The 26,704-nt window shown below is 36.5% G+C and overlaps 2 protein-coding genes across 2 annotated transcripts in view; both read right to left on the reverse strand.

Moving 5' to 3' along the window:
- Positions 1-7,690: 7,690 nt before the first annotated feature.
- LOC107740441 (relaxin-3 receptor 1-like) lies at positions 7,691-8,842 on the reverse strand. The gene has a single exon (XM_016552884.1). It carries the CDS (start codon positions 8,783-8,785, stop codon positions 7,766-7,768), a length of 1,020 nt encoding a protein of 339 aa, XP_016408370.1. The 5' UTR covers positions 8,786-8,842; the 3' UTR covers positions 7,691-7,765.
- Positions 8,843-13,364: 4,522 nt separating this feature from the next.
- The window catches only part of pias1a (protein inhibitor of activated STAT, 1a), a 34,833-nt gene continuing 21,493 nt past the window's right edge, over positions 13,365-26,704 (reverse strand). The window contains exons 3-14 of the mRNA XM_016552936.1: positions 20,418-20,502; positions 20,204-20,251; positions 20,015-20,105; positions 19,681-19,815; positions 18,302-18,407; positions 16,645-16,718; positions 15,953-16,044; positions 15,424-15,554; positions 14,715-14,901; positions 14,442-14,581; positions 14,311-14,351; positions 13,365-14,254 (exon numbers count right to left, since the gene is read on the reverse strand). Coding sequence (XP_016408422.1) covers positions 13,979-14,254; positions 14,311-14,351; positions 14,442-14,581; positions 14,715-14,901; positions 15,424-15,554; positions 15,953-16,044; positions 16,645-16,718; positions 18,302-18,407; positions 19,681-19,815; positions 20,015-20,105; positions 20,204-20,251; positions 20,418-20,502 — 1,406 coding nt within the window. The 3' untranslated portion in view covers positions 13,365-13,978. The remainder of the gene's footprint in view (positions 14,255-14,310; positions 14,352-14,441; positions 14,582-14,714; positions 14,902-15,423; positions 15,555-15,952; positions 16,045-16,644; positions 16,719-18,301; positions 18,408-19,680; positions 19,816-20,014; positions 20,106-20,203; positions 20,252-20,417; positions 20,503-26,704) is intronic.

Genomic DNA, 26,704 nt, shown 5'->3' on the forward strand with positions numbered 1-26,704 from the left:
TGTGTGTGTGTGTGTGTATGTGTGTGTGTGTGAGAGAGAGTGAGAGAGAGAGAGAGAGAGAGAGAATGAATGTTTGCTGAAACTGAGAGAACTCTTCCAGCCACTGAAAGAATCTACAGACATGTCACAAAAACAGAGGGTATGCTCCCATGGTCCTTTGTGTTCTGTTAGTCAGAGGGCAACCAGTGACAATAGTCCAGCTCTGAAAGCATGTGGAAATGCTTTTTCCCATGTGTCAGAGGAATCAAGTCAAAACTGATATCACAGAGTAGAGAGCACATATGATCATCAAATGCTGAGCGAACATGACATCAGTTCCTCTGAATCATCGTCACTACACAGTGAAATCCCTTCATTTTAAAGCCAAAACAAAAACCCTTGAAAGAGCTCTTCAATAACTAACCCCCATGCAGCCTCCCACACTGCTCTGGGTGCCAGGCTCTTTGACATGGAAATTAAAACGAGGGGAGGGTGAAAATCTCAAGGATCAGCTGCTTCTGAATTAAGGCTGTTTGTGTTTTTGGATTCCATGTTCTACTCGAGGAAAATAAAACTATTAACTCATTTTCAGAAGCTCAATATGATACCCTAATAGAAAGTGATCCCTGGTCTCGTTTTTATACAGTCAATAAAATATTTTACAACTGCAATGAGAGACAAGTTTAAAGTTTCCCCAAGTTCGGCAAATTCATGTTAATTCATGCAGCACAAAGAACAGTGCCCATGTCCCGGCCTGTTAGAGGATGTGACACATGATGAAGTGTCAAAAGATTTGCCTTAATGCTGGATGATCGGAGTAAACCCTCTTGAGAACAAAACAACTACGAGAAGTAGATGAAATAACACACCGAAAAGTAAAAGAAGCTTATCGACTATGTCAAGAAACAAAACTTGCGCAATGTCGATTCTGGAGTTTTCATAAAACAAAACAAGCACATCTCATCTGTTTTAAACTCGTAACTTACTGTGATGGTAACTTCATGCTTTTTCAGTCGATACTTCAAACTCTTCATGTTTTCTCTTTGGTTGTATAAATAAACAGTAGCTTGTCGGTTAGTATTTGAATAAATTACAACAACAGTTAAGTTTTACGGTTTAGTTTGATTGCGCAAAAACAACATTTAACGTCTGACAACACACTGCGAGTTTCACCTGACGCGAAACACCAGCAGGCTTATCTGGACCCGTTTCCTTACCGACAGCGCCGTAGCCCAATGGTAGTGAGGGATCGCAGAATAAATTACGCTCGAGCCAATCAGACCTTAGAGGGGGCGGGACTTCCTCGTGGTCCTAGCAGAGTTTGAAATATTGTAGCAGGGAACAACAGGAGATGCTGTTGTGCGCCTGACGTCATCCTTACCTGGAAAAAAGGCTGGACTTTGTCTCAAGTGAGAGAGTTATTGTGCAAAATATTTATTTGATAACAACACCTGAATTGCTTTGGGTGGAGCCATAAAGTTCAGGAAAGAAAATTGTTAGGCTACGTACGAAAAAGGTAGCCTATATATTACAGTGAATTCCATTATTCGGATTACAGCGCCAATATGTATGACGCTAATGATATTTTCATTTATAACTCAAAAACAGTCTTGCTTGAAATGCGAGTTTGCATTAATCGCTGGTGTTAAACAATAGCCCTAAATGACACTCGGCGCTACAGTTTACAATACCAACAAATGGTTTCCATAGCCTACTTTTTATTTTTGAAGATATCTGAATACATGTCTATCATTGGTTATATTTATGCCATTCAAGAGGCGTGTTGCCCCCTTCTGGCCTTGAAAAGAACAAAAGAAACGAGAAAAGCCCCTTGATGAAACTGGTGTGAGGCCTTTGAGATTCTGTTCGAAAAGTGTCAGATTTTAAACGTCAAATTTACATATGGAACACTGAACAAAAGTAGGCCTATATTTTGCCGAAAAACAAACAAATAAATTAATTCATTCATTCGATTTTGTGTTTGCCTATTGAATACCTCTTTGTTTGGCACATCTGAATACATTTATTTATAGCCTATATACATTGAGAGATTGGAAATCAAACTTTGTCATTGTTGGGTTTATTTTTTCTATGCTTGGTTACCATAGATTTTGTCCAGGAAGTCAAAGTGAAAGATTTAGAGGAAGAGGCCTGATTGTCCTTGTATAAGCCCTCAGGTCAACCTCGTACAGTTATTCAGCAGGAAATTTGACTTTCTCACTGCCAAATTTGGTTCATGGACAAACACAACAATATTAACGGGACAAATTCGGATGAAAACAATAATATAAAATAATGACAGAGAATTAATGTTGATGTACTGTAGCACTCACAATGTTTCATTTATTTATGTACTTTACGCGCAAATCACCTTTCAATCACTTGAGTCGGGACAAAGAATTGATCAGAGTAGTGGTCAAGAAAAAATATTATTTTTGCTTCATTTTAGACCATGAACCAACAGGGCATTCATTTTCACAAATCAGGGCTTGTCATCAAGGATGACACTAATGTTTCCACACTCCTGTAGTAGGCAACATCTGTGCGACCTTCAACTGGTAGTGAGAAATTTGGCGGGGTAGTTTTTAGCTGGAAGGAAGAATAATTCACTCTTGTCAAGTTTAAGCTGTCATGCAGGCTTTTTGAGATTGCATATGCAGGAACAGAAGGGGAGATGTTTAGATGTAAAGTGTAATGTCATTTCGCAGCTGTAGTCAAGAAAGGGGGAAAATTATGTTGTAAATACAAGAAATTTTTTTCAATCTTATCTACTTCCAAATTTGATGTTTATTCCACTGTTACTTGCTGATTCATCATAACTATTTGTGAAATGCACTAGCAATTTCTGAGTGAAAATTGTTTCAAAGTAAATCCATGTTTTGTTTTGTTTTTTCAGTGTGCTACAGTTCCACAACTTGATGTGTAGACATCAGAAGTAAGATCAATACCAGAGATCTCTCAGTGGAGAGATGACAGGGATGAGATCAAGAGGGCAAGTTCACAAGGTTGAGTACAGCACTAAAGGATTTTCTTGTCTGAGACAGTCTTATAAACAAGCATGATATATGAATGCTGGTCATAGTTACTGTAGCTCAACTGGCTGAACCTGGTACTAGTATGACCAAGGTCATGGGTTAAATTCAAAGAATACACAGACACTGATAAAATACCCTGAATGAGGTTTATGAAGTCCTTATCGCTGTGGACAGTAAGAGAGGATCCATTGTGTGTTCATTCGAAAACATCAAACACAACTTTCATTTGCCTATGCAAACGTAGCCCAAGCTTAATTAGTCTCTTAATTGTTTAAAATCATTTCTTAATGGATGTTATTTCCATAGACCACAATGGATGTTGTTGTTATGACACAGAAAATATGGCTGGAATTTGAAAGCCTGTCCAAACAATTCTATAAACTTTTAGAGAATTTAATTTTGAGTCATTGTCAGACTTCGAAGTCTCACTACAAAGATAAAAATAAAACAGACAAGATTAAATAGATTCCACTTTTCATTTAAAAAGGTCAAACAATTAGGATTAATTATACTGATAATAAAAATAAATTACAACAGAAATAAATAACTGTTCAAAAATAAAAGCAAGTAAATTATAACACATGCAATGCAGTACATTCACTTCTACTTTTTGGATTATATTGTTACTGAATACATGCAGGGGTGGAGAGCAATATACTGAAACACTGTGGGTAGAATACACACATCAAAAAGGACAAATTAAATTCCGATGTGATGAAATTCTTATCTAGATCATAATGGGAATACATTGATTTGATGATGTGCATTAGGAAGTGTCTAGTATAACATAACTCCTAACCCACTCGGTAATAGGAAACCATGTCTCCACAGGAAATCCTGTTAACAGTGGGGGATCTGATTATATTAGCACACTCAGCGGGAGACCAAAGTGAGTTTTGTAATATTGACAAACATCCATGGGAAAACCGGTGAATTTGCATCCATACAGCACTCGTTTAACATCAAGGGAAGGCAGTCAACTTCATACCTCCACATACGTGACCACATCTCATGAAAAAGGCAAAGTACATGGAAAGTTTGTTATGGTAGCAGCAGCAATAATGGTACTGGTCAAAACAAATGGGCTGCTTTTGTACACAAACAGGACACATGCAGAATTTTTCTTTGTTTTGATTCTATTTCTAGGTATGTAGACAAACAAATTATATTTAAATGACATTTAAGTGCACACATAAAATGAGAGCAGCAGAGTTATAGGAGCCATAATTGTGCCAACTGCTTTGTTTTTAAAGGATACTTTTGGTTTTGTCTTCGGTGGGAAAATATTTGCATCCAAAAAAGATTTGACTGCTGCCCAGACTGTTCCTCACAGTCCACTGACCTCTACTGACTAAACACGGGAGTGTGACGTATCATAACCAACAGAACATCATCAAGAGCATCACTTCTCTGTCGGGTGTCCATTAAAAGGCTCCTGTGTGAGCGTGACGGTAAACAGCAGCAGATGTACTGTCTTTTCAAATCTTCCAAATTGCCTGCAAATGACCATCATTAGCTTACTATGTAAGTGATTTAAAGCAACCGCAATTTAAAAAGACGTTAAGCATTCTCATCAGTTATGAACCTGATCGCCCCTTTCTGGGTAATTAACTGCATGCCGCAGAGCTGTCATTTCTACTGGATAGAAGAACACGTTTGGATGTGTGCAAAGAGACTGATATGGCCTTGCCCGACTAAATGAAACATATTTCTGCCTAGCTAGCTTTGCTCACTGTGAGAGGGAAATTCAGAGAGCGTGTTGTCAATCAGTGAGTGCGAGAGAAAAGGAGAATCAGCAAATTGGACTGAAACTTTTACTTTGGCTTTTTCTCAATCAGGTGGTGTGGTTATCCATCCTTATTAAGTTTTAAGGTGTAAAAACATCAAATTAACTGATGTTGCTGAGAAAGTGTTTTTTTCTTTTTTTAATAATTGTAAATGGCTTATAATATAATGTAGCTACAAAGGGTAGACAAGGGCTAGTGACACTATTTTTTCTACAATTAATATTACTTAAGGTAGGTTTATTTTGTATTGTCAAATGTTTGTATAGGACTTTAAAATCCTAACTGCAAAAGGCTATTGAATCTAAGTCTTATTCCCCAGATAAATAAATAATGTTCATTGAACAAATTCACTTTTCATTGACCAATAGCATGTGTGGTAAGTTGTCAAAATGGCGTTTGTACGGTGGACATGAAGTGCAAAGGAAATCACAATTCTGAAAACAAAATAACAAATTACAAACGCAAATGCAAGTCTAAAAAACAAAATAACAATTCAGAAAGCACAACAACAATTCCAAAAACATTATAACAAGTCAGAAAACACAATGACAAATTCGAAAACAAAATAACAAGTCAGAAAACACAAAGACAAATCAGACAAACCGGAAAAGGCAGGTATAGTTTGAGACAGCGCCATTGGTTTGGAATTACTCACCGCTGACTGGACGAGACATCTGTCAATCAAAGTATACAGGGAAGAACCAGCCGAAGACGAGACATCTGTCAATCACCGTATACAGGGAAGAACCAGCTGAAGAACAACAGAGTCCTGGTAGAAAGTTTGGAGATGGTATTAAAGTAGCTCAGTTTAAATGTATTGTATGAATTGCCCTTACTATGGAATAAAAAATACGGAGTGTCTATTTATATTTAGTTAAAAGTGGCTATAAACTATCAGTTCCAGTGCCGCAGATGGATAAGCGCGTGTCATTGGCTTTTTGAGGCGATCGACCCGGGTTCGATCCCGCCTTTTGCCGAACTTTTTTTTTCTCCCTTTTCAAATCTCGTATCACATCGTAAAGGCATTTATTTTCAATAAAAATTAAGGAAATAATCAAAAAGTTGAAAATAAAGTATCGGGTAGGGTTAGGGTAGGTGTAGGGAGGGCTTTATTGTACCAATAAGGTGGCATCCATTTAATAATTAAAATTAAAATTATAATTTACACTCAATACGTTATTATTGCATACTGTTTTATAATGTACTACAATACTGAAGTGCAGATAATTGCCACTATTTGCAACAAGTAGTATACTTGATAGTAGAAATCCTGCTATTTTAACATAGTGTAAATAGGTATTTGCACTTAGTGTAAATATCATATTGCTAAAAATACTGCTATTTTCCCTTAGTGTAAATAGAATCCATTGCTAATACGAGATTTGAAAAGGGAGGGAAAAAAAGTTCGGCAAAAGGGATCGAACCCGGGTCAATCGCGCCAAAAAGCCAACGACATGCGCTTATCCATCTGCGCCACTGGAGCTGATGTTTTACTGCCACTTTTAACTAAGTGTAAACAGACACCCCGTATTTTTTATTCCATAGTAAGGGCAATTCATACAATACATTTAAACTGAGCTACTTTAATACCATCTCCGAACTTTCTACCACGACTCTGCTGTTCTTCAGCTGGTTCTTCCTGTATACGTTGATTGACAGATGTCTCGTCCAGTCAGCGGTGAGTAATCCCAAACCAATGGCGCTGTCTCAAACTATACCTACCTCTTCCGGTTTGTCTGATTTGTCGTTGTGTTTTTTGACTTGTTATTTTGTTTTCGAATTTGTCATTGTGTTTTCTGACTTGTTATAATGTTTTCTGAATTGTTGTTGTGCTTTCTGAATTGTTATTTTGTTTTTTAGACTTGCATTTGCGTTTGTAATTTGTTATTTTGTTTTCAGAATTGTGATTTGCTTTGCACTTCACGGCCACCGTACGTTTGCCATTGAACATCTTCTTATATGCTTTTCAGCTAATAACTATGCAACACAAAATAATTTAGAAAACAGCAAAAACATCAAAGGTAATATCCTACAATATCAAACCAAAGTTTTTGCCAACAACAAATATTCTAACTTGCCCTGGCCTCACTTTTATGCAAAATACCCTTTTCCTGAAAACACAGTTCAGCCTTTAAGTTTAAATCTAACAGGCTCAGTGTGGTTTTAATATGTTCATTTGTTACCCAACGGCTATAGCAAAATGATGATGCTGGAATTTAATTTCGGAGGATGACAATGCGTGATAAACAATGTGTTTGAACACAAAATCACTACTAGGAAAAACTGGAAATTTGACCTAAAGCCTTATATTTGCTCAGACATAATCCTCAGAAACATGGATGGTCTCTTATATATTCTGTCTTTATTAAAGTCAGATTTTAATTTAATTTAAATAGATTTTAATTTAACACTCAGAAACAACAAGATACACACAATTACCCCTAGAACTGAGATATAAAGTGCACAATACTGTATTATTGTTTTTAACATTTCATGGACGAGGAATTGTTAAAGTATGGTGCACTGAATGTTCAATGTCGGTTATGGGTATGGGTATGCCTTTAGCAGCGTTTTTTGTCGTTTTTTTAAACGCAAAATTAAGGTAACATTTTATATCGAAAGTTGGGCTATTTTAAAATAATGTTTCTCAAGAACAACAAAGACAAAGACATTTACGCAATACAACTGTACACCGTGCTTATACTGTTGTAGGTACTGGCAGTTCATCCAAAAATACCAATTCTATTCTTATTTAGGCTACTCACCCTCATGCTGTCCCAAACCTGTGAACTGACATCCCTTTTGAGCTCCACTGCAGAAATAAAGTCATACAGACTTAGAAAAACATGAGGTTGGGTAAATAATGACTGACAGTTACATTTTGGGTAAAATAACCCCTTCAACAAGGAATACCGTTTGTTCCCCAGGACTGAGTGGCGCGGGATGCACGCACACTTATTTCTCTCAAACTCGGAGAAACAGGTCCTTCAGTTTTTTCCTGAACTCTTTACGCATAAGACAGTAAATAAGTGGGTTTAAACAGCTGTTCGCGTGCGCCAGGCACACGGTCACCGGAAACACATAGGTATGAACGATATAGTACGACTTATCCCAATACACAGCATTGAATTTCACCAGCACGCCCCAAAACGTTATGGCATGATTGGGCATCCAGCAGAGGAAGAACGACAAGACCACGATGGTGACGGACTTTGTGACTTGCGTTCTTCGTTTTGAGTTGTTCTTCATGCTCCGCTGACGGATGAGCCTCAACAGCAGCAGGTAACTGATGGACACTATTGCCATGGGCAAAATAAAAGCGATCAGTATTTTCTGGAGATGATAGACTGCCAACCAATACTGTCCGTCGGGGAACCGCAATAAACAAAGTTTTTCGCCGGCCACGTTGGTGACTGTGGAGAAGATGGATGTTGGCGCGGTGGCCACGGTGGCCAGAGACCACAGGACGACGCTGACCCACCTGATGGAGCAGCTGGTCTGTCTGCTGCGGTCCTTCAGAGCTGAAGCCACTGACCAGTACCGTGTGATGCTCATCGCGGTCAGGAAGAAGACGCTCGCGTACATGTTCATCACGGTCACCGACAGGATGATCTTACACATGGCGTCTCCAAACGGCCAGCTGAAGTCCAGCGCCGTGTCCACGGCCCAGAAAGGCAAAGTCAACACAAACTGAAAATCCGTGACGGCCAAATTGAGGATGAAAAAGTTTATTTTGGATGTGCGTCTCTCTTGTCTCACGCGAATAAAGAAGAACACCAACAGGTTCCCGATCAGACCAACGACGCAAACCACCGAGTAGGTGATGGAGATCAAGCATCTCAACACCGGACTCTCGTCGGCGGTCACATCAATGTCTTCCAGGCTTTTAAAGCTCTCGCGATCACTGATTGATCTGTTGATTACACCACTCTGATTACTGTCTCCCATTATATCCAGCGATTTCACTACTTCAGAGTTGCCCATAACGACAAATAATGTAGCATATACACTTATAGATTCATATGTACTCCTCTATAGTTAGTAAACCTATTGTTTAATCAGATTTATTACAAAATCTTAGGCTTTTTAACTGATTACTGGCAAAACATCACTCATCCTTCATCACCATTGCAGACAAGATAAAGGTTCTGAAACTATTGAGCACAATGCGACGCGCGCTAGAATTTATGTCGGGCGCTTTTTAACTGTCCCCGCCCATCGAGAGCAGCGATTCGTCTTCCCGTTTGATTGACAGGACGACGCCAAATAAACATAAGCCTATACAAAACCTTGGTGTGTCGCTCGCGTTTGCTGTAGTTTTTGGGTTCATACCATTATGAAATAACATAGCCTACATTAATATATGGGTCATTGACGTATAAGGATTTTCAACAGGCCAATTTTAAAGTACAAAAAATAATAATATCTATTATAATTGTTCAAACATTAAGAATGTTGTGTACACATAAATTCATATTAAAATTTTGCTCGCGATCACTGATTGATCTGTTGATTACACCACTCTGATTACTGTCTCCCATTATATCCAGCGATTTCACTACTTCAGCGTTGCCCATAACGACAAATAATGTAGCATATACACTTGTAGATTCATATGTACTCCTCTATAGTTAGTAAACCTATTGTTTAATCAGATTTATTACAAAATTTTAGGCTTTTTAACTGATAACTGGCAAAACATCACTCATCCTTCATCACCATTGCAGACAAGATAAAGGTTCTGAAACTACTGAGCACAATGCGACGCGCGCTAGAATTTATGTCGGGCGCTTTTTAACTGTCCCCGCCCATCGAGAGCAGCGATTCGTCTTCCCGTTTGATTGACAGGACGACGCCAAATAAACATAAGCCTATACAAAACCTTGGTGTGTCGCTCGCGTTTGCTGTAGTTTTTGGGTTCATATATAAACCTGCTTGATGCTTCCATGGGTCCTTAGTAAATTGGTATATGATGCAAAGTCCTATCTTTGAATGGATTTTAACATAAAAGTCCCAAAATGGTAGTTTCTTGATGGTCGCCGCACATGATAGTTCATAAAATGGAAATCATCGGACAAAGTTTGTTTGTATATTATGATGGAAATATAAATACAAATGCTAGGAGAGGTCATTCATATATATGGCATTTTTTTTATGCATTTAAACTAATTTTTAACTGAAAAAAAATGCAATCGGACAGAAAATGTAGGCGTCACGTCATTGACCCATATATATATATATATATAGAGAGAGAGAGAGAGAGAGAGAGAGAAATAACTTAATAGTCATTGTTTTTTGAGGTCATACCACATGATATCCAAATGTGGCAACTACATACCAGCCGTTAAAAAGGTTCTTTTTTTTTCAAAATTTGAAAGAGACTTATAAACCTGCTTGATGCTTCCATGGGTCCTTAGTAAATTGGTATATGATGCAAAGTCCTATCTTTGAATGGATTTTAACATAAAAGTCCCAAAATGGTAGTTTCAAGAAATACTTAACAGTTTATTCAGATTCATATCTTTTTATGTAAATATTATGTATAATATCATATTTATCCAGACAAAATTAGTTATGTCAAAGTTACTAAACTTGATTTACAGTCTTAAACGATCGATTTTACCTATAGCACATACTTATAAATCTACAGGCATTAAATGGTAATGACCTCAGAAGCAGAATCATGACTAAATAGCTGTCAATACACAGTTAAAGATATTTGCTAAAGTCAAGAGCAGGTGGATCCTGCCATCTTGGTAAGTTTTCACTGCCATCTGCTGTTCACACTTAAATATACACCAGTTTTTCTCAAGGCTTTTGTCAAGTTGCTCAAGTTGACTGTCACGTTAGTATATTAATACAGCCTGATACTGAAGGTTTCTAACATGACAGTTGTCGCAGGAGCATTATTGTATGAGACAATTGGAGGAATCACAGAAATCTATGCACCTATTTTAGGATTTATTTTAAAGGTAGAAAAGATTTACAATGTTCATGGCATTTGAAACACCATGTGTAATCAAAATGACTGGTGGGCTACAGAACAAAATTGAGAGAAACCATAACTTATCCATATTTTATGAGAGTTAGTTGTTTGGACTCTTTGTATGTGGATTTTATCATTCATGAATGACAACCTAATGGAGAGAGGTGCTTTAGGATAAAGCATAAAAAGAAAACATGTTTTATTTATACCATATCATCTTAAATCAGGTCTGTGTCAATTGAAAATGGGTTAAAGCCTGTTGCCCCAGATACAGTGGCTGTGATTATTTCTGAAATATTAACAGGCACCTGGTTAGTTCTCAATTTAGAATCCTCACCTTTCCACAGATTGATTCAGGCTTGTCTGACCTTTATCACTGAGCAGTATGCCATTCAACTCAAATGGGTTATGTCCATCTTACATTGTGAGTTACAGCAAGGTAAAAAAGCTATTTTTTATAGAGTTATTCAGCACAAATGTAGAGTGTAAAGTCCGAATTCTTAAATGTACTATAAGAAATATAAAATTGTATACACATCAGCTTGTTTTTTTTTAATCAAGACAAAAGCCAAAGTTAACTCAATGCATTTTATTACATCTAAATGTCTCTACATAAACAGGTAACATTCAATAGGTAAACAATTTCTTTCAATGCATGTAATAAATATTTTTTTTACTTAGTACTTTATACAAACTGACATTGGTCTACTGTACAATATGTCTTCCACATCTTAAAAATCTTTCTTTTTTTTCTTTTCATAAAACATGCCACATAGACACAGAGTGGATGAAATTTAAGGCAGTGAGCATTGATGTCAGCTTACTGAAATGGAAAATAAAATAAACTTGGACTTTGACACCAAGTCCATTCATAACACAGTTCTGCATCTAAAATATATAAATTAGTTTGTTGTGAAGTTGCGGATCCAACTTTAACACATAAATGCACATCACTGGAACATCCAAGTTTGCACAATGTTTGCCTTACATCAAGAACAAAAACATGCACACATGCTTTCATAGGCACATTCATACACACACAACCTATCCCTTTATCAATCATAAACAAAAATCAACAAATTAATGAAAACTTGTATTGTGTTTGTCATTGAACCTTGCCTGTGTATCCCTGGTAACAAATATTGTCAAATACATAATGTCATGAGACAGACACACGGAATCAAAGGACAAGAACTGTCCAGATTTGCTTGTTAAAATAAAGAGTCAATCATTAACACTGCTAGAGATCTAACAAGTACTCAATTTGGTATTAAGGATTTCGCAATAACAGCATATGTATTATTGTCTCCGTCATTTTTATCTCATTAATTACTTAACCAATTACATTTCAAACCGATCCTAGAGCCGAGAAATAAATCAACTGATAAACGTCCAATACTTTCGTAAGAAATGTTAGGTTAAAAGGAGGTTTAGAGGTCAAAGGAAACAAAACGCGATAGCTAGATTATATCACACGCAATTACCCCAGTCCCAAACCCAATTAGGCTTTGAAAGGAGGTCTGATCAACACACTGAGAGAGCCACACACACACACACACACACGCTGCAATATAACAAAGAGTGAAAAATTTAAGGGGGTCTGAATACTTTCCGTACCCACTGTATATATATATATATATAGTTTTTTAACAATTTCTAAATAAACTATTTCCATTTTATTTTTGAACACAATTTTTGCAATAAACTTCCTGTGTTAATCCCAATCAGCACTTGAAATGACATCCAAATGTGGTTACTCAATAGGATTATTTGCTTAGAAACAACAAGTCTGTAGATAAGAGCACCATATCTGATGGTCGACATGAAGAACAGATTAATATAGGCTAACTGAAATACATAATAACAGGTTCAGTCTCTCACACGCAAAACACACTCACACAAGGCACACGTGACAAAACAGAAGAAACGATGAGTGGCTTTAGCTTTCCTGTACAGTACCAAACACAGATGACCTAACAGACAACAACTGAACAGAGACCTCAGTCAAGCAAACATCTATGAGCAATTACACGCCAACACCAAGGACACCTCGTAACCTCACCATCTACGCCACTGCAGAACCTCCAAACAAATCATTCCTTCTGAAAAATTCAAGAAGAGTGGGACGGAAGGAAAGGAGAAAGAAAAAATGAATGAACAATCAAGCATGGTAGCCACACACAAAAAAAGAGAGTAAATCCTTACTTTCCACACAAAGTGTACATTTAAGTTCACTGAACTCACAAGCTCTCACTCTAGAATCTTCAACACTAAACAGTGTTCTTTTGGCATTGAGCAAGAAAACATGGATGCAAAATTGTTAGAGAATTAAATTGTTTTAAAAACAGTCATGAATTACATTTCACATAAGAATCATGAGGTCAGACATTGGCAATCTGTAACAATGCTATTACTTCCAGTTGTTAACCTGAACGTAAAGGAATGCTTCTTAACGGCCCATCAAAATAAAGGGAGTGTTCATCAAAAAATTATTTAGTCATCATTTACTCTCTTCCAAACCTGTATGACTTTCTTCTGTGCAACACAAAAGAATGTTTTAATGGGGTCTAAAACAACACTGAACCCCACCGACTTTCATTGTATGGGGGGGGGAAAACACTGAAAATATTTTCTTTTGCGTTCCGCAGAAGAATATACAATATGAGGGTGTGTAAACGATGACAGAATGTTCATTTTTGGGTGAACTTTCCCTTTAAAAGCATTATATAAAATCCTACATGTTTCGGGGAAATGTTATGGATTGGCAAAGACAACAAGTTTTGCTGGGAAAAGAACCAAGAGTCCGGCAGACGGTCCGATCGCAGCCATTGTGCCCTGTGAAATCAGACAAAATAAAGACGATTACAGAATATGATGGGTGAAGGACATAAAAAGTGTTCATATTATGTTAAAGAGGTTGAGACAAAGCTGTGAAGAAAAAAGGAGCGTCAGTTTCCCAGGAGACAAAACCCAAAGTAATTTTAGCAAGCCAGAGAGGAAGAAAAACGCTTTCAAGTTTACATATACATTAGATAGCTAGATAAGTATATACAAAAGTAAAACAAAAAATATATTTGTTCTCTGTACACGGCAACGATTATCATCGTTTACAAAAACACCCTTCAGTCATCCTGTATGTCCCGTTTTCTTCCCAATGTTTGGAAGTCTCTTCAGTCAGTTTCGGTCCTGGGTCAGTCTAAAGAGATGACGTCTGGGATGGGACCGTAGATGGCAGACGTGGGGGCCGATTCGGAGGTGGGGCATGGGGCGGGTGGATGTCCAAGGCTTTCCCGCAGGCTGCTGGAGGACACCAGGCTACTCCCGTTAATGGGAGGGAGGTTGTTGCTTGCGGGGGTAGAGGGAGGGTCCAGGAAGAGCTGGGACGAGCCGTATGGGAGAAAACGACTCAGGAGGAGGTCGTGATCTTCAGAGGCTGATGCGGCTGCTGCCATCACCATGTTGTAGTGCTGGAGAGACAGTCAAAAAAATTAATAGTCAGGCCAAGAAAAGTTTGGATTGTTACCTGATGATTCTCTCCTTGTAAAAAAGGAAAAAAGTTGAGCTCTGTAACAGATAAATCAGCACAAATGTTAAAGCCTAAACAAGCAAATGTTCCACATTAAACAGGCTCCTAATGATGTTTGGGTGCAGTACCTGACAGGTCAGCGGGTGTAGAGTAGTAGTGGCGGTAGTCCTGAATGAGGGGAGGAGGTGGGGGAATGTAATTGGTGTCCACCTGAGGCATGCTGGGAGTTCGACTCACAGGAGACACTTGTCTGTGGAGATTTAGTACCCTGTGAACACGCCAACAAACAAGCTAGCTTGAGTAAAACCTTTCGCAAAACCCACCCATAGAATGTTATTTGTGCATATTTAAGAAGCAGAAAATAGTTTGTTCGGATTTACTGAAATTATACTGAAATGTACCCATTATCCATCTGAGGAGAGATGCTAGATAGCGAGGGGCAGCTTTTCTTCTGAGGAGGTTCTTCATCTTCCTCTTCTTCAGACGAGCTGTCAAGAGTCAAATCAATCACCTCCACTTTTTTGCTGTTGCCTCCACTGTTGCCGTTTGTTTGAGAGTTCTGATCCAACACTGTTGTACGACATCCACCTGATTACACACACACAAACACACAGCAGACGGTAAACCAAATATTTTCATGGTGTATGTTCAGTTTATATAAGCATGTGTATGGCAAGGCGGGATGGCATTTCTCAGGGAAAGGTTAATGTCACATTCATTGTTTGCCACTATCGACCAGATCAAGAAACACTCCTCATTTCTCATAATTAAAATGAAAAGCTACTATGAAAACCACACGCTGATGAATAGAAAGTTCAAAAGAACAGCATTTATTTGAAATTATTTGATTAGATTTTTTATTACATTTTTTGTAACAATGTAACAGTACTGTCACTTTTGATAAGTTTATAAAAAAAATCATTTTTTGAACTTTTTTTTTATTATTTAAAAAATCTTCAATTATCAAAATACAATGCTGTGCAAAATTACTGTATTAGGGCTTTCAAGATGCCTTAGACCAATTCTCAATTTTCAAGAATGCACCCAAAATGCATCCTGCAGCACTTCCTCGACAATATGAGGAGATGATCAGCAGTAACTGGGACTGACCATCAATGCCATTGTATGAAGCCGACACCTCCTGCACTTCCCTTTTCGACCTCATGGGGGCCCAGCTGCCATCTTCTTTGAACTGGATTTCATCACAATCTAAACAGCTGTTCAGAATCTCCATAAACAACCTAAGGATGGACAGAGAAATGGGTAGGGAAAAGGAGAGGAAAAAGACACAAAGGAGAGATTAGAGAAGAGAGAATGTAAATTTAGGGATCATCCAATCAATGGAAAACAGCTGGAAAACTTCATGCAAAATCAAAATTATATTAGATAAAATAAATGTGAGTTTATATTGTTACATAAATATTTTGACCACAACTATATATGTGACCCTGAACCACAAAACCAGTCATAAGTAGCACAGGTATATTTGTAGCAATAGCCAACAATACATTGTATGGGTCAAAATTATTATTATTTTTCTTTTATGCCAAAAATCATTAGGATATAAAGTAAAGATTATGTCCCATGAAGACATTTTGTAAATTTCCTACCGTAAATATATCAAAATGTAATTTTTGATTCATTCATCTGGATGTAGAGCGTAGCATCAAAACACTGCAGGTGTGAACACGTCAACGCCCGGCACGGAATCATTAGCCGCATCTTTCCCAGCTGCGTAACACAAACAAAAGCACAGACAATCATGAAGGAATTAACACACACAGACATCCCACATGGAAAAAATCCAGACAAACTCACACACACACACACACACATATACATAAACCGATGTAGACTTGGACACAGACCAAAGAATGAAAAGAGAAACATGAACAAAACTTATATAATCATGGCAACATACAACTGACATGAAACAGCCTAATTGTTTTAGACAGATTTATGAGTCATAATATATAAAACACTCTGAATCTGATTTCATTTGAGTTTAAAATAAAAAACGTCAGTCTTTGCTTTGTGTGATCTTTACTTTGAAACACTAGAATCTTAAATAATAATATGTTATAAAGCTCTGGTTCTCATAAGGACTTTGTAAGGTCCTATAGCTGGTTGCAACAGACCTGTCAAGTGAAAAAAAAAGCCTTAGTGATAATTAGTTTGTAATTAAGAATTTTCTTAGCTTAAGAGGTTTGTTGCAGCGGGTCCTTGGGCTTAAACTAACATGAAGACCAAAAATTGCTCCAAAAATATGCATTATTGTGTATGTGTGTGTGTGCATGTTTAACCGAGTGATTGGACAAATAAGATGCTTACCGGACATAATAATGAAACTCTTAGGCTGGTGGTTGCTATTTCACTATCAGGGTCTGCCGTTAACTTTTCCTTTACTGCAGGACATGAGCAAAAGCACACATTAGCAGCTGAAACACACAGAGATCTTTACAACTGCGTTGCTATTAAAAAATGGCTTTGAGTTATTAATACAACTGGAGGAATGAAAGAACAATATGGTCACATTTAACCTGGCAATAATAAAGGATTGAACACTTCAATACATCATATTCACACCTACACAACATTCAGAAGGTTAGGATTAGTAAAATTTGTATTTCTTTTTGAACGCAATGAATATTTGTATACAGTGTGGATACATTAAATTGATATAAAGTCACAGTAACCACATTTATAATGTTAAAAAAAAGTTTTCTGTTCTGAAACGTCAACAAAGAATCCTGAAATGTATCACAATTTCCCCTAAATATTCCGGAGCACAAGCACAATTGTTTTCAACATTAATAAGAAGAAATGTTTCTTGAGCACTAAATCAGCATATGAGATTGATTTCTGATGGATCATGTGACACTGAAGACTGGAGTAATGACTGCTGTAAATTCAGCTTTGCCATCACAGGAATAAATTACTTTTTAATATATATTAAAATAGAAAATAGTAAAAGAAAATTATAATCTTCACCATTACACTTTAAAATATTTCTAAAACACTTGTTTGTATTTCTGAAATCATGTGAATAAATATTAGTGCTTCAGAATTTGGTTGAGCTGCCTCAGGCTGCTGTGCTGTAGCTTGTTTACAACAGGGGCATCAGGGCGTTCTTTCAGAATTAACGAGCCTCTTCAGACAGTTTATAGGTTGCTACATAAAATTTTAAAGTATCATGGAAAGTTTGAAGGGCAGACAAGAACAAAGAGCAATCTGTGTAAAGCAGAACTGGGATGTTGCATTTCTGTCAGTGATTAGATCAATCCTAGATGAACTCACACCATGCTATACAGAATAAAAGATTCTGGTATATATACACAATCAAGCACTACTTAGTCTTGATAGGTTTAAGAAAATGACTATTGACTAGTCTATGGAGCACAATTTTTAAGGTTTTAAATTGGATAAAATAATACACCAACAAATTAGTCCACAATATAGTTTATCTTTGCCTTGAGGAAGGAACAAGAGGACACAGAGACTATTTCTGTCTGAATTAAACTAGCAATAAAAAAATCCATCTTCATTGCCATCTTTAGATTAGATAACAAGAAAAAAAAACTAAATTAAAACTTAACAGAGCTGTTCAGTCACTGAAGTCCTCTTTTAGCAACTTGTTCAAACACAGAGGTTTCAAAATTCACATCTGAGGCAATTATTACAATTTAAAATAACTGGTTAAATATATTTCGAAATAATATTTACCTTTTGTTTTTCAGGATTGATGAATAGACATAAAAAAACAGCATTTATTTGAAATAGAAGTCTTTGGCAACAAAGCCCTTACTTGAATTTAATTTAATGCATCCTTGCTGAATAAAATAACAGTAGTATAAATCAAAAGTGTAAATCTGCTAAAAACCCAATGGAAATTCCTGTGGAAACCCATAGCTCAAAAATTTTAATTTTCTCCAGGTTTTAGGACAACAAACAGGACAGCTTTATTTCTCTTGGGAATGTGCATGCTTACTGAGTGCTCTGGAGTGATCTGGATTTCTGATGCCTTTAGCCCGTAGCCTCTGCAAAAGCATTGTAGATGACAGTTGTTTGACCAGGTACACTGCCATAGAGTAACTCTGAGAAAACAATCCAACAACTGATTCATTACTAGAGACACATTGGCATCCCACACTTCAATCCGAGCAACATTTTGTAACATAGTAACATCTTATTAAAACAGTATGCAGTCTATATATATTTTAATGTAAGTTAACATGCGAAATATGTAATAATTTATGGAATAACTTATTAACCATAACATCACAGTGAGACAATGCAATACTAATGCTAGGATATAACAGAGTGCAAAAACCTACTGCAGAGAAGAAGCTTCTTCTAGGCATCCTTTATTTATATTTTCAGGTCAGTTCTTACATCATCGTTTTATCAGTGCCATATGAACAGGTTCTATAATAAAGAGCCCTTAAGATTCAGTGAGAAGGTACAGCTCATATATTTTTCACGACTCCTGAGCAAGAGTGAAAAATTTAAGGAATCTACCACAGAGAGTACCAGGATTGCTCATTGCTTGCCGAGGTAAGTTATACGATAAGGAATGACATCATTCATGAAGCTGAATATTATATGTAGGTGCAGTATTATGCGCAAGAAGATGAATATGTTAGCTAATAAGATATAGGGATCTGTGGATGAAGTAATGAACTCCTGTCTGCCTACAGTAGTCTCAAAGTAAAACAGTGACGTTTTTTTTTTTTTTTTCAAAATCTTTTTCTTAATATGCATTAACTGCTAATGGTCAAGAGCATTCATCCATCACAAATGCATTTCCAGAACATATCAAAGGTAAATGAGCATTCACAAAGATCACAAATGATTTCAGATAATGTATAAATCTGCAGGGAAATATTTACGATTAGCACAGACCACAACACAGAGAATAGACATAAAGCATTTAAATTACTAATATGCAAGTTAATTCATTTCTGTTTTATGTCATTTCCATCAATACTCTACAAAATGACTGAAATAAGGGCATCTGCAAGAGTGATTTTTATTTTGATATTAATTTTTTTTTAGCTGTGCCTCAAAACGCCACTCTGAGAAAATACTAAAATACTACATACATGCTGACCTTTTCACACAAACTGCATTAAGCCGATGCTATAATTGGAAATCATGTGACTGCAAATGGCTGCAAGACACGTATGGGGAGCTAAAAATAAATGTTGATTTCAACAAGAGTTCCTATAATAGGCTTGCTTGATTTGTCTTATTAGACCACAAATTACTTTCCATCCTTTCCCATAAAAGGTGAAAAAACATTATCAAACAAATGTTGCAGTACTTGTATTCACAAATCAGGAGAGGGAGGGATTATTATTAACTTACACGTCCAATTTCTGAGGTCCAGGACACTACGATGGTGTTGGGGACAGTTGTGGACAGTCTGATCAATGAGGTAATGTTGATGGGTCTGCTGGGCCTCTTTGGTTCCACGCCATTTTTGGTAGGAGGCAGATATCCCTGGTGAAAAACAATAGGAAAACAACAAATGATGAACTTGTGTATTTCATTCAAATAAAAATATTTAAAATAATTTTTTTTGTTTTAAACAAACAGCGTTGTGAAAATGTAATTTACTGTAGACGCCAACAGTGTCTCGACCATGTGTCTCAGTTTAGAATGATGGATAGATGGACAAATGGACTGTAGTTTAACTTACTGGGAGATTACACGGTTTCCCATTGACTTTAACGCAAAGATTAGGGGGGAAGTGGTCCTCCTGAGGGCAGCTTGTCTCTGATAGACAAAACCTGGATTAAGCAGAAAACAGCAGTCTAGTGCTCTGAAGTTTTATACAGTATCATATTTATGCAAAACGTTTCAGTGTATCAAAATGTGAATAACTTACCGTAACTGTACTTGCACTGTAAAGTCACATTTGGTCCCCGATATGTCCCTATACAGAGAGAAATTCGGAAACTACTCATTTGAGATAATAAATGAGTCCAACATGACATCACACAATCAGTGCCTTATAGACACTCCTCTTCTTATTTTGGGATTTTGCTTTGTAACATCATTATATCATTTCTGAAGGAAATGTTATGAATAAACAGACTTACATTGAGCTGCTGACTTGTTGGACCTGCTGTGGCGTCAATGCAAATGCAAAACATGTTTCCTGAAACCTCTGGCTGTTATCTGAAGCTGCAGAGAGGGAAAAATCCAGACAAGAAAAATAACTACACTGAAACAACCTTACATAAAACATAAATGTTCATAGTTCACATCCAATGCTTACTGTGAACAAAACCCAACAGAACTGTAAATGACTTTGTGCTGAGTGAAAGTTTCATATAAGGTTTGTGGGCTCTGAAAAATCTCTGAACAAGTTTAAATATGCAAAGTATTTCAACCAATCCTTATTATTTAAATAAAGTCTTTTTAATGTTTCATTCTCAATAGCAAAGCAAGATTCTTATCCTCATAATTCCACCCATATGTGAGGGGGCTACAATCAAAGCTCGAAGAGTAACATTACAGTCTTCTCCCCCAACTCTGATCCATGTCCAGCTTAAATAACATCAATATTCCTTCAAAACAAACTTTTTCTGGGAATGCTCATATCATTCCCACTCAGTTCATTTCCACTGTCATCGAAGGGAGAGACTCAAGCTGTTTTTTCCAAAGGTTCAAGGACAAGATAAACAATGTGTCAGAAACCATTATGGTTACAGGCGGCACTCTAAAACGGTTGCTATGACAGAGTGCATGTTTGAAAACTAAATACAGATTGTGTGAGGATTGTTACTGATTGAAAACATTTGTTGTTGCGCTACCATATTCAGCCTGCAACAAGTCATGCAAGTCTTTAGGGACTGTGCTGTTAATTACACTCAGTAACAATAAGAATGCTATAATAACAGACTGCAAATCACAGATCTGCACACTCTAACCAATTTTTGTAATTTGAACAGTATTTTACTGTAATATGTACAGTAAGATACTGTAAAATGTGTATACAGTATTTTACTGTAAACAGCAAAGGATTATTGGAAAATATACGGTCACTACTGTATTTCCTCACTACTGTAAATCAATTTACAGTAGTGAACTTGTATCAGCATATTAGAATGATTTCTGAAGGATTATGTGACACTGAAGACTGGAGTGATGAAGCTGAAAATGTAGCTTTGATCACAGGAATAAATTACATTTTAACATATATTCAAATAGAAACCTGTTATTTTAAGTAGTAGAATATCACAATAATACTGCTTTTGCTGTATTTCGGATTAAATAAATGCAGGCTTGGTGAGCATAAGAGACTTTAAAAACATTAAAAATATAGAATCCATTCCTGTTAAATATGAAGTAAAATCCTTGGGTTTAATAATGTCTAAAGAAATACATACAAGAGAATTAGTAAACATAGAAGAGAGAATTGACAGTATGAAAAAAATCCCTTAATCATTGGCTTATGAGAGATCTGTCTATTATGGGCAGAATGCTCTTGACCAAAGCAGAAGGCATATCTAAAACTAATTTACTAATTTACTAAATAAGTGTGTATTCAAGAAAGTTGGAGGGTTAGATTTTTTGCTGAAATGTGATTTTGAGGTTTCCAAATTGCCAGTTAAGCTTTTAAAATTCCACAAACAGATTTTGTACTATTGGAAAATGATATTCGCCCAAAATGTTACACCGCATGGTTCTACTTTGTGGAATAACAGAACTATTACAATAAATAGAAAGACAGTATTTAAACAGGAGTGGTATGAAAAAATTTTTTTTATATGTTGATCTTTTAGATGAAACTGGTCAAATTATTCAACATAATTCATTCATGGAGAAATTTGAGATAAAATGTTCCTGTAGAGAATTTAATACTTTGTGTAGAGACATCCCTCTTGCTTTAAAACAATTAATACAAAACACTCTTACATATTCAAATGTATCTGTTAAATTGCCTGAGTTAAAGTTTGGAGAAGTATATATTGGGGACAAAAAAATGCAAGAACAAAGTAATAGGGAATGCATTCAAATGTAAGTTATATTCAGATTTCAATACACCTTCAAAATTAAAACTATTTGACAATGAAATATTTAAAAACAAATTCTGTAATTATCTTAAATGGCCAATTCTACCTAAAATGAAGGATATTCAGTTTAGGATTATTAATAATGTGCATCCAGTTGCCGAAATTTTACGGGAAAAGATTCTGTTTTGAGGTAGATCCTTGTGTTTTTTGTTTAGAAGAGCCTGAAACCACTGAACATTTATTTTTTCTTGTCCAGTCACATTGAAGTTCTGGCAGGATCTTTACAGCTGGCTAAATATTGATATCAACAGTGATATTCCATCACTAAATTTGTTTCAGGTTTTGGTTTATGCAGATGGTCTTTCGAAAAAGATGTCATTGATGTTAAACATTATTATTACAATGGGTAAATATCATATACACAAAAGTAAGTGGAATAACAGTAAACCCTCTTTAAATTGCTTTAAAAATGAATGTAAAAAATACTTAGAATCTTTAAATTATTTTACATCATAATAATATTTCACAATATAAAATTTTTTTCCTGTATTTTTGATCAAATAAATGCAGCAATGATGAGCATAAGAAACTCCTTTAAAAAACATTAAATCGTTCTGATCCCAAAATTTTGACCGGTAGTGTATATACATGGACATTTATGTATGATGAAGATGTAATTGGAAAAGTGTATATTTTGTCATATGCATTTTATTGTTCCCCATTTGAGTTTGTAAACTGATATTGTTCAATGATAATTAAAAAAAAAACTTTATGTACTACAGCACTCTTGCTTACTTGCTTAATATCTTCCTAAAAGAAAGCTTGATTTGTTAATGAGACATTCGATTCGCAGGTGGTTTCATGTTGTTATTTTGTCGAAGGTCATCATGTAAACACGCATCTTCAAAAATGACACAAAATGCTTTTTAATTTCCTGCTTCTTTGTGAAGCTGTTTTTCAGGTTGTTACCGTTTTACTTTCTCGACACTTGCTGCACGCTGTCCCCCTCCCGGCTGCTTTTATTCTCGATTCGTTTTATTTTCTCCGTTGCCTTCATTTGTCTTTTCCCTTCTCGTACACGTACAATACATCATCCTGTTGACAGGTCTATTGACTTTGCTCTATTTCATCAGCATACACCAAAAAGAGAGAGCATTCTCTGAATATGAGTGTGTGAGGCATCGTTATGGAGCTAATTACTTTCCATTTAACTATGAATATTGACCATGGCCGTGCTGATGAAAGGCCAAACAAGTGCCGCTATACACCCACATACCCACCCATTTTCACAGGCCGTACCTTCCTCTGGCCCTTTCTTTCCTGCTTTGCTTGTATTTAATCTGTCTCTTGTTCTCTCCTGCACCTTCATCAAATCTCTCGATTTCCTTAACATGAAACAGCAGGGTTGCAATTAAACCTGGAAAATCGACTCGACGACACATAATTAGCCTGATCTCTATTCTCACAATCAACACTGGGGAGGTAAAAGACGAGAGAGCTAGAGAAAGAGAAAGATGGGTAGGGGAGAGACAGAGAAAATAACGGTGTTGAGATGGAGGGAAACAAAGGGAGATTGACGGGGAGAGGCGGACAGGGGCATATGAAAGAGAGAGAGAAGAGAGAGAGAGAGAGAGAGAGAGAGAGAGATTGAGAGAGAGAGCACAAGCACAAGTTCCCTCCCCCATGTCTAATCTAAAAATAGCGCAGCAGTCTTTATCATCTGATTTGCTTCAACAGTTGGATGCAAAGTGGACGTGAAGGCCTGTGTGTTACAGTTTGTTTTCTGACAAACCTTCCCGTTTATCTGCATGCACCTAATTAACACAGACATAAATTCTGCTCTGTAGCCATGTGGGAGGGCAACAGTATCTAAGAGTGTACCTTTCTTAGCATCCGATTATAAATGTGAAGCCAAACCAAAAACCCGAAGATATGCATGAGTTTTTATGTATGACGAAACGCTGTGCTTATTCTAACAAATACTTTCTCATTGGTAAAGACATTTGTTGCTGAATTTAGATTAGAATGGGCTAAATAAGCATTTGATTTTCTCTTTCACAGGAGGGTGTCTTGTGGATTAGACTCTTTATTGTGTTGACTGCACGGCTGGCTGTGTGTTGTGTGATTGATAGTGATGTCTGTGTGTTTTCATTCTTCAGAGAGGCTGGCTGAGTCATGATTCTGGATACTGAGTTAAGTAGTTAGACTGACACTCACTGCAGCTGCACAACTTTGTGTGGAATTGGCGCAAAATCAAACAAACAAACCAAAATCGCATATCACGATACGAGTAATAATCCAGATAATCCAGTTCAGGAATGCACTAATATAAAAATTCCAATAAGATAGTAATGGAATGGAATAAAAATGAAAGGTACTTCATTTAATTTACTTTATTTTAATTTAGAAGCATGGATGGTCAATGAAATACATACTTTTTTCATCATTGTTACATGATAGGTTAAATCTGGTCTGAAAATCTGGTCTTTTGGAAGAAATTAATACTTACATTTATCAGGGACACATTAAAATTCAAAAGTGACAGGTATGACATTTATAATTTCTCAAAAGATTTCTATCTCAATTAAATTTTCCACGACAATATTAAGCAGCACAACTGTTTCAATATTGATAATAATAAGAAATGTTTCTTGAGCACCAAATCACTATATTAGAATTGTTTCTGAAGGACCATGTGACACTAGAGACTAGAGTAATGGAAAGGGGGAACAAGCATCCCAGCACTGATTGCGAGAGCAATTAATGTTACATGTATGTGTTTATTTTAGCAATGCTGCAGTCACTCATCAGCATATCAAACTGCATATTACTATTAGTAACTGTTTTATTTAGTCATGAGCTTTATGGGAAGCCAAACACGTCGAAAACCAAGCAAACCAACATCCACGAGACCCACATGACTGTAAGTGGATCTGTTTACATGCTCGACCCACTAATAGCGCGCCTGAGATCAATTTAGGTATTCGTGTAAACATAGTCAGTGAGTGATGTTTTGTGATGTTTCAGTGATGTTTGCCTTTAGTGTGCCCACACACACACAGCCCCATACTAAGCGTCTGTAGATCATTCATCTTAATGAAAACACTGCTAGGATACTCTAAATCCGACATACACACCAATAAAAATTCCTCTCAGTCTTTCTGCAGAACACTAAGACAGAAAGAGAAACACAAAGAAATGGAGAGACAAAGAGCAAAACAGAAAGGGAGACTGTGCACAGCTGTAACTAATACTGAATTATCTACTAATCTGTTACTTTCTGTTTAAATGCGATCTTAGCTTCGGCAACGTTGTATTGTTTGCGGTAATTAAAGCTAATTTCAATTGGAAATAAACTGAGAGACAAAGCGTCTTCTAGTGTTGAGCTGATGCTAATGCTCTAAATCTGTTTAACTCATTTCATTTACAAAACTATTCTGACATTGCTGAAATTGTCTATGATGCAGTCTTTATTCAGAAAGTGTATATACTGTATTGTTTGGTTCATAACTGAAGGATGCTCACTGCATTGCTCTCAATGTGTGGGAGTACATTCATGCTGCGAGCAGCAGCAAGACACATCTCTGCTAATTAATAAAAGACACTGACATCCTTTCTATGACGAAAATACATCTAAAAAGGGTCCAAGTTCTTTAAATGATCCTACATGCCAGCATGCCAGAGAGTGATTGAGATAATGACTAATGTACGCATAGTGCATGGATAGCTCCTATGAGAGCAGATTAATGATGATAATGTGATTATGACGAATAAATAAATACTCGCTTCCTGTGGCGTATGAGGCAGGGGGGCAATGCTATGCTGTTAAGAGATAAATATGTTGTTCAAGCACAATGAGAATCACACACATGATCACACGAAAGGACAAATAATCCAGGAAAAAGAGCTCTAAATGGATTTGAAGTGGATTCTAAATGGATAAAGACTGTGTCTGTTCCCCGAATAGTGAGGTCAAAGTATAAATTTAATGCAGGATCTAGACTAATGTTACACTGTCAGCTATGCAACAGAAATCTATCATATCTCTTGCTCTGGCTACTGTGTATAGACCACCAGGGCCATATACAGATTTCCTAAAAGAATTTGCAGATTTCCTGTCAGACCTATTGGTTACTGTTGATAAAGCGCTAATTGTTGGAGATTTTAACATTCACGTTGATAATACAAATGATGCATTTGAACTTGCGTTTACTGACAAAGTAAGACAGACAGAGTTCAAAGTGATGATGTTACTGACCATTTCCTTGTATCGTGCATGCTGCATATTACTGATATTAACTACACTGTACAAAATTATAAACGCAACACTTTTGTTTTTGCCCCCATTTTTCATGAGCTGAACTCAA

Source organism: Sinocyclocheilus rhinocerous, unplaced genomic scaffold (genome assembly GCF_001515625.1).
Source record: "Sinocyclocheilus rhinocerous isolate Xijiao unplaced genomic scaffold, SAMN03320098_v1.1 scaffold225, whole genome shotgun sequence".
NCBI classification, from domain to species: domain Eukaryota; kingdom Metazoa; phylum Chordata; class Actinopteri; order Cypriniformes; family Cyprinidae; genus Sinocyclocheilus; species Sinocyclocheilus rhinocerous.

Bases quoted from the DNA above. Each gene is read 5' to 3' on its own strand.
- LOC107740441 (XM_016552884.1), bottom strand. From the start codon at position 8,785: ATGGGCAACTCTGAAGTAGTGAAATCGCTGGATATAATGGGAGACAGT.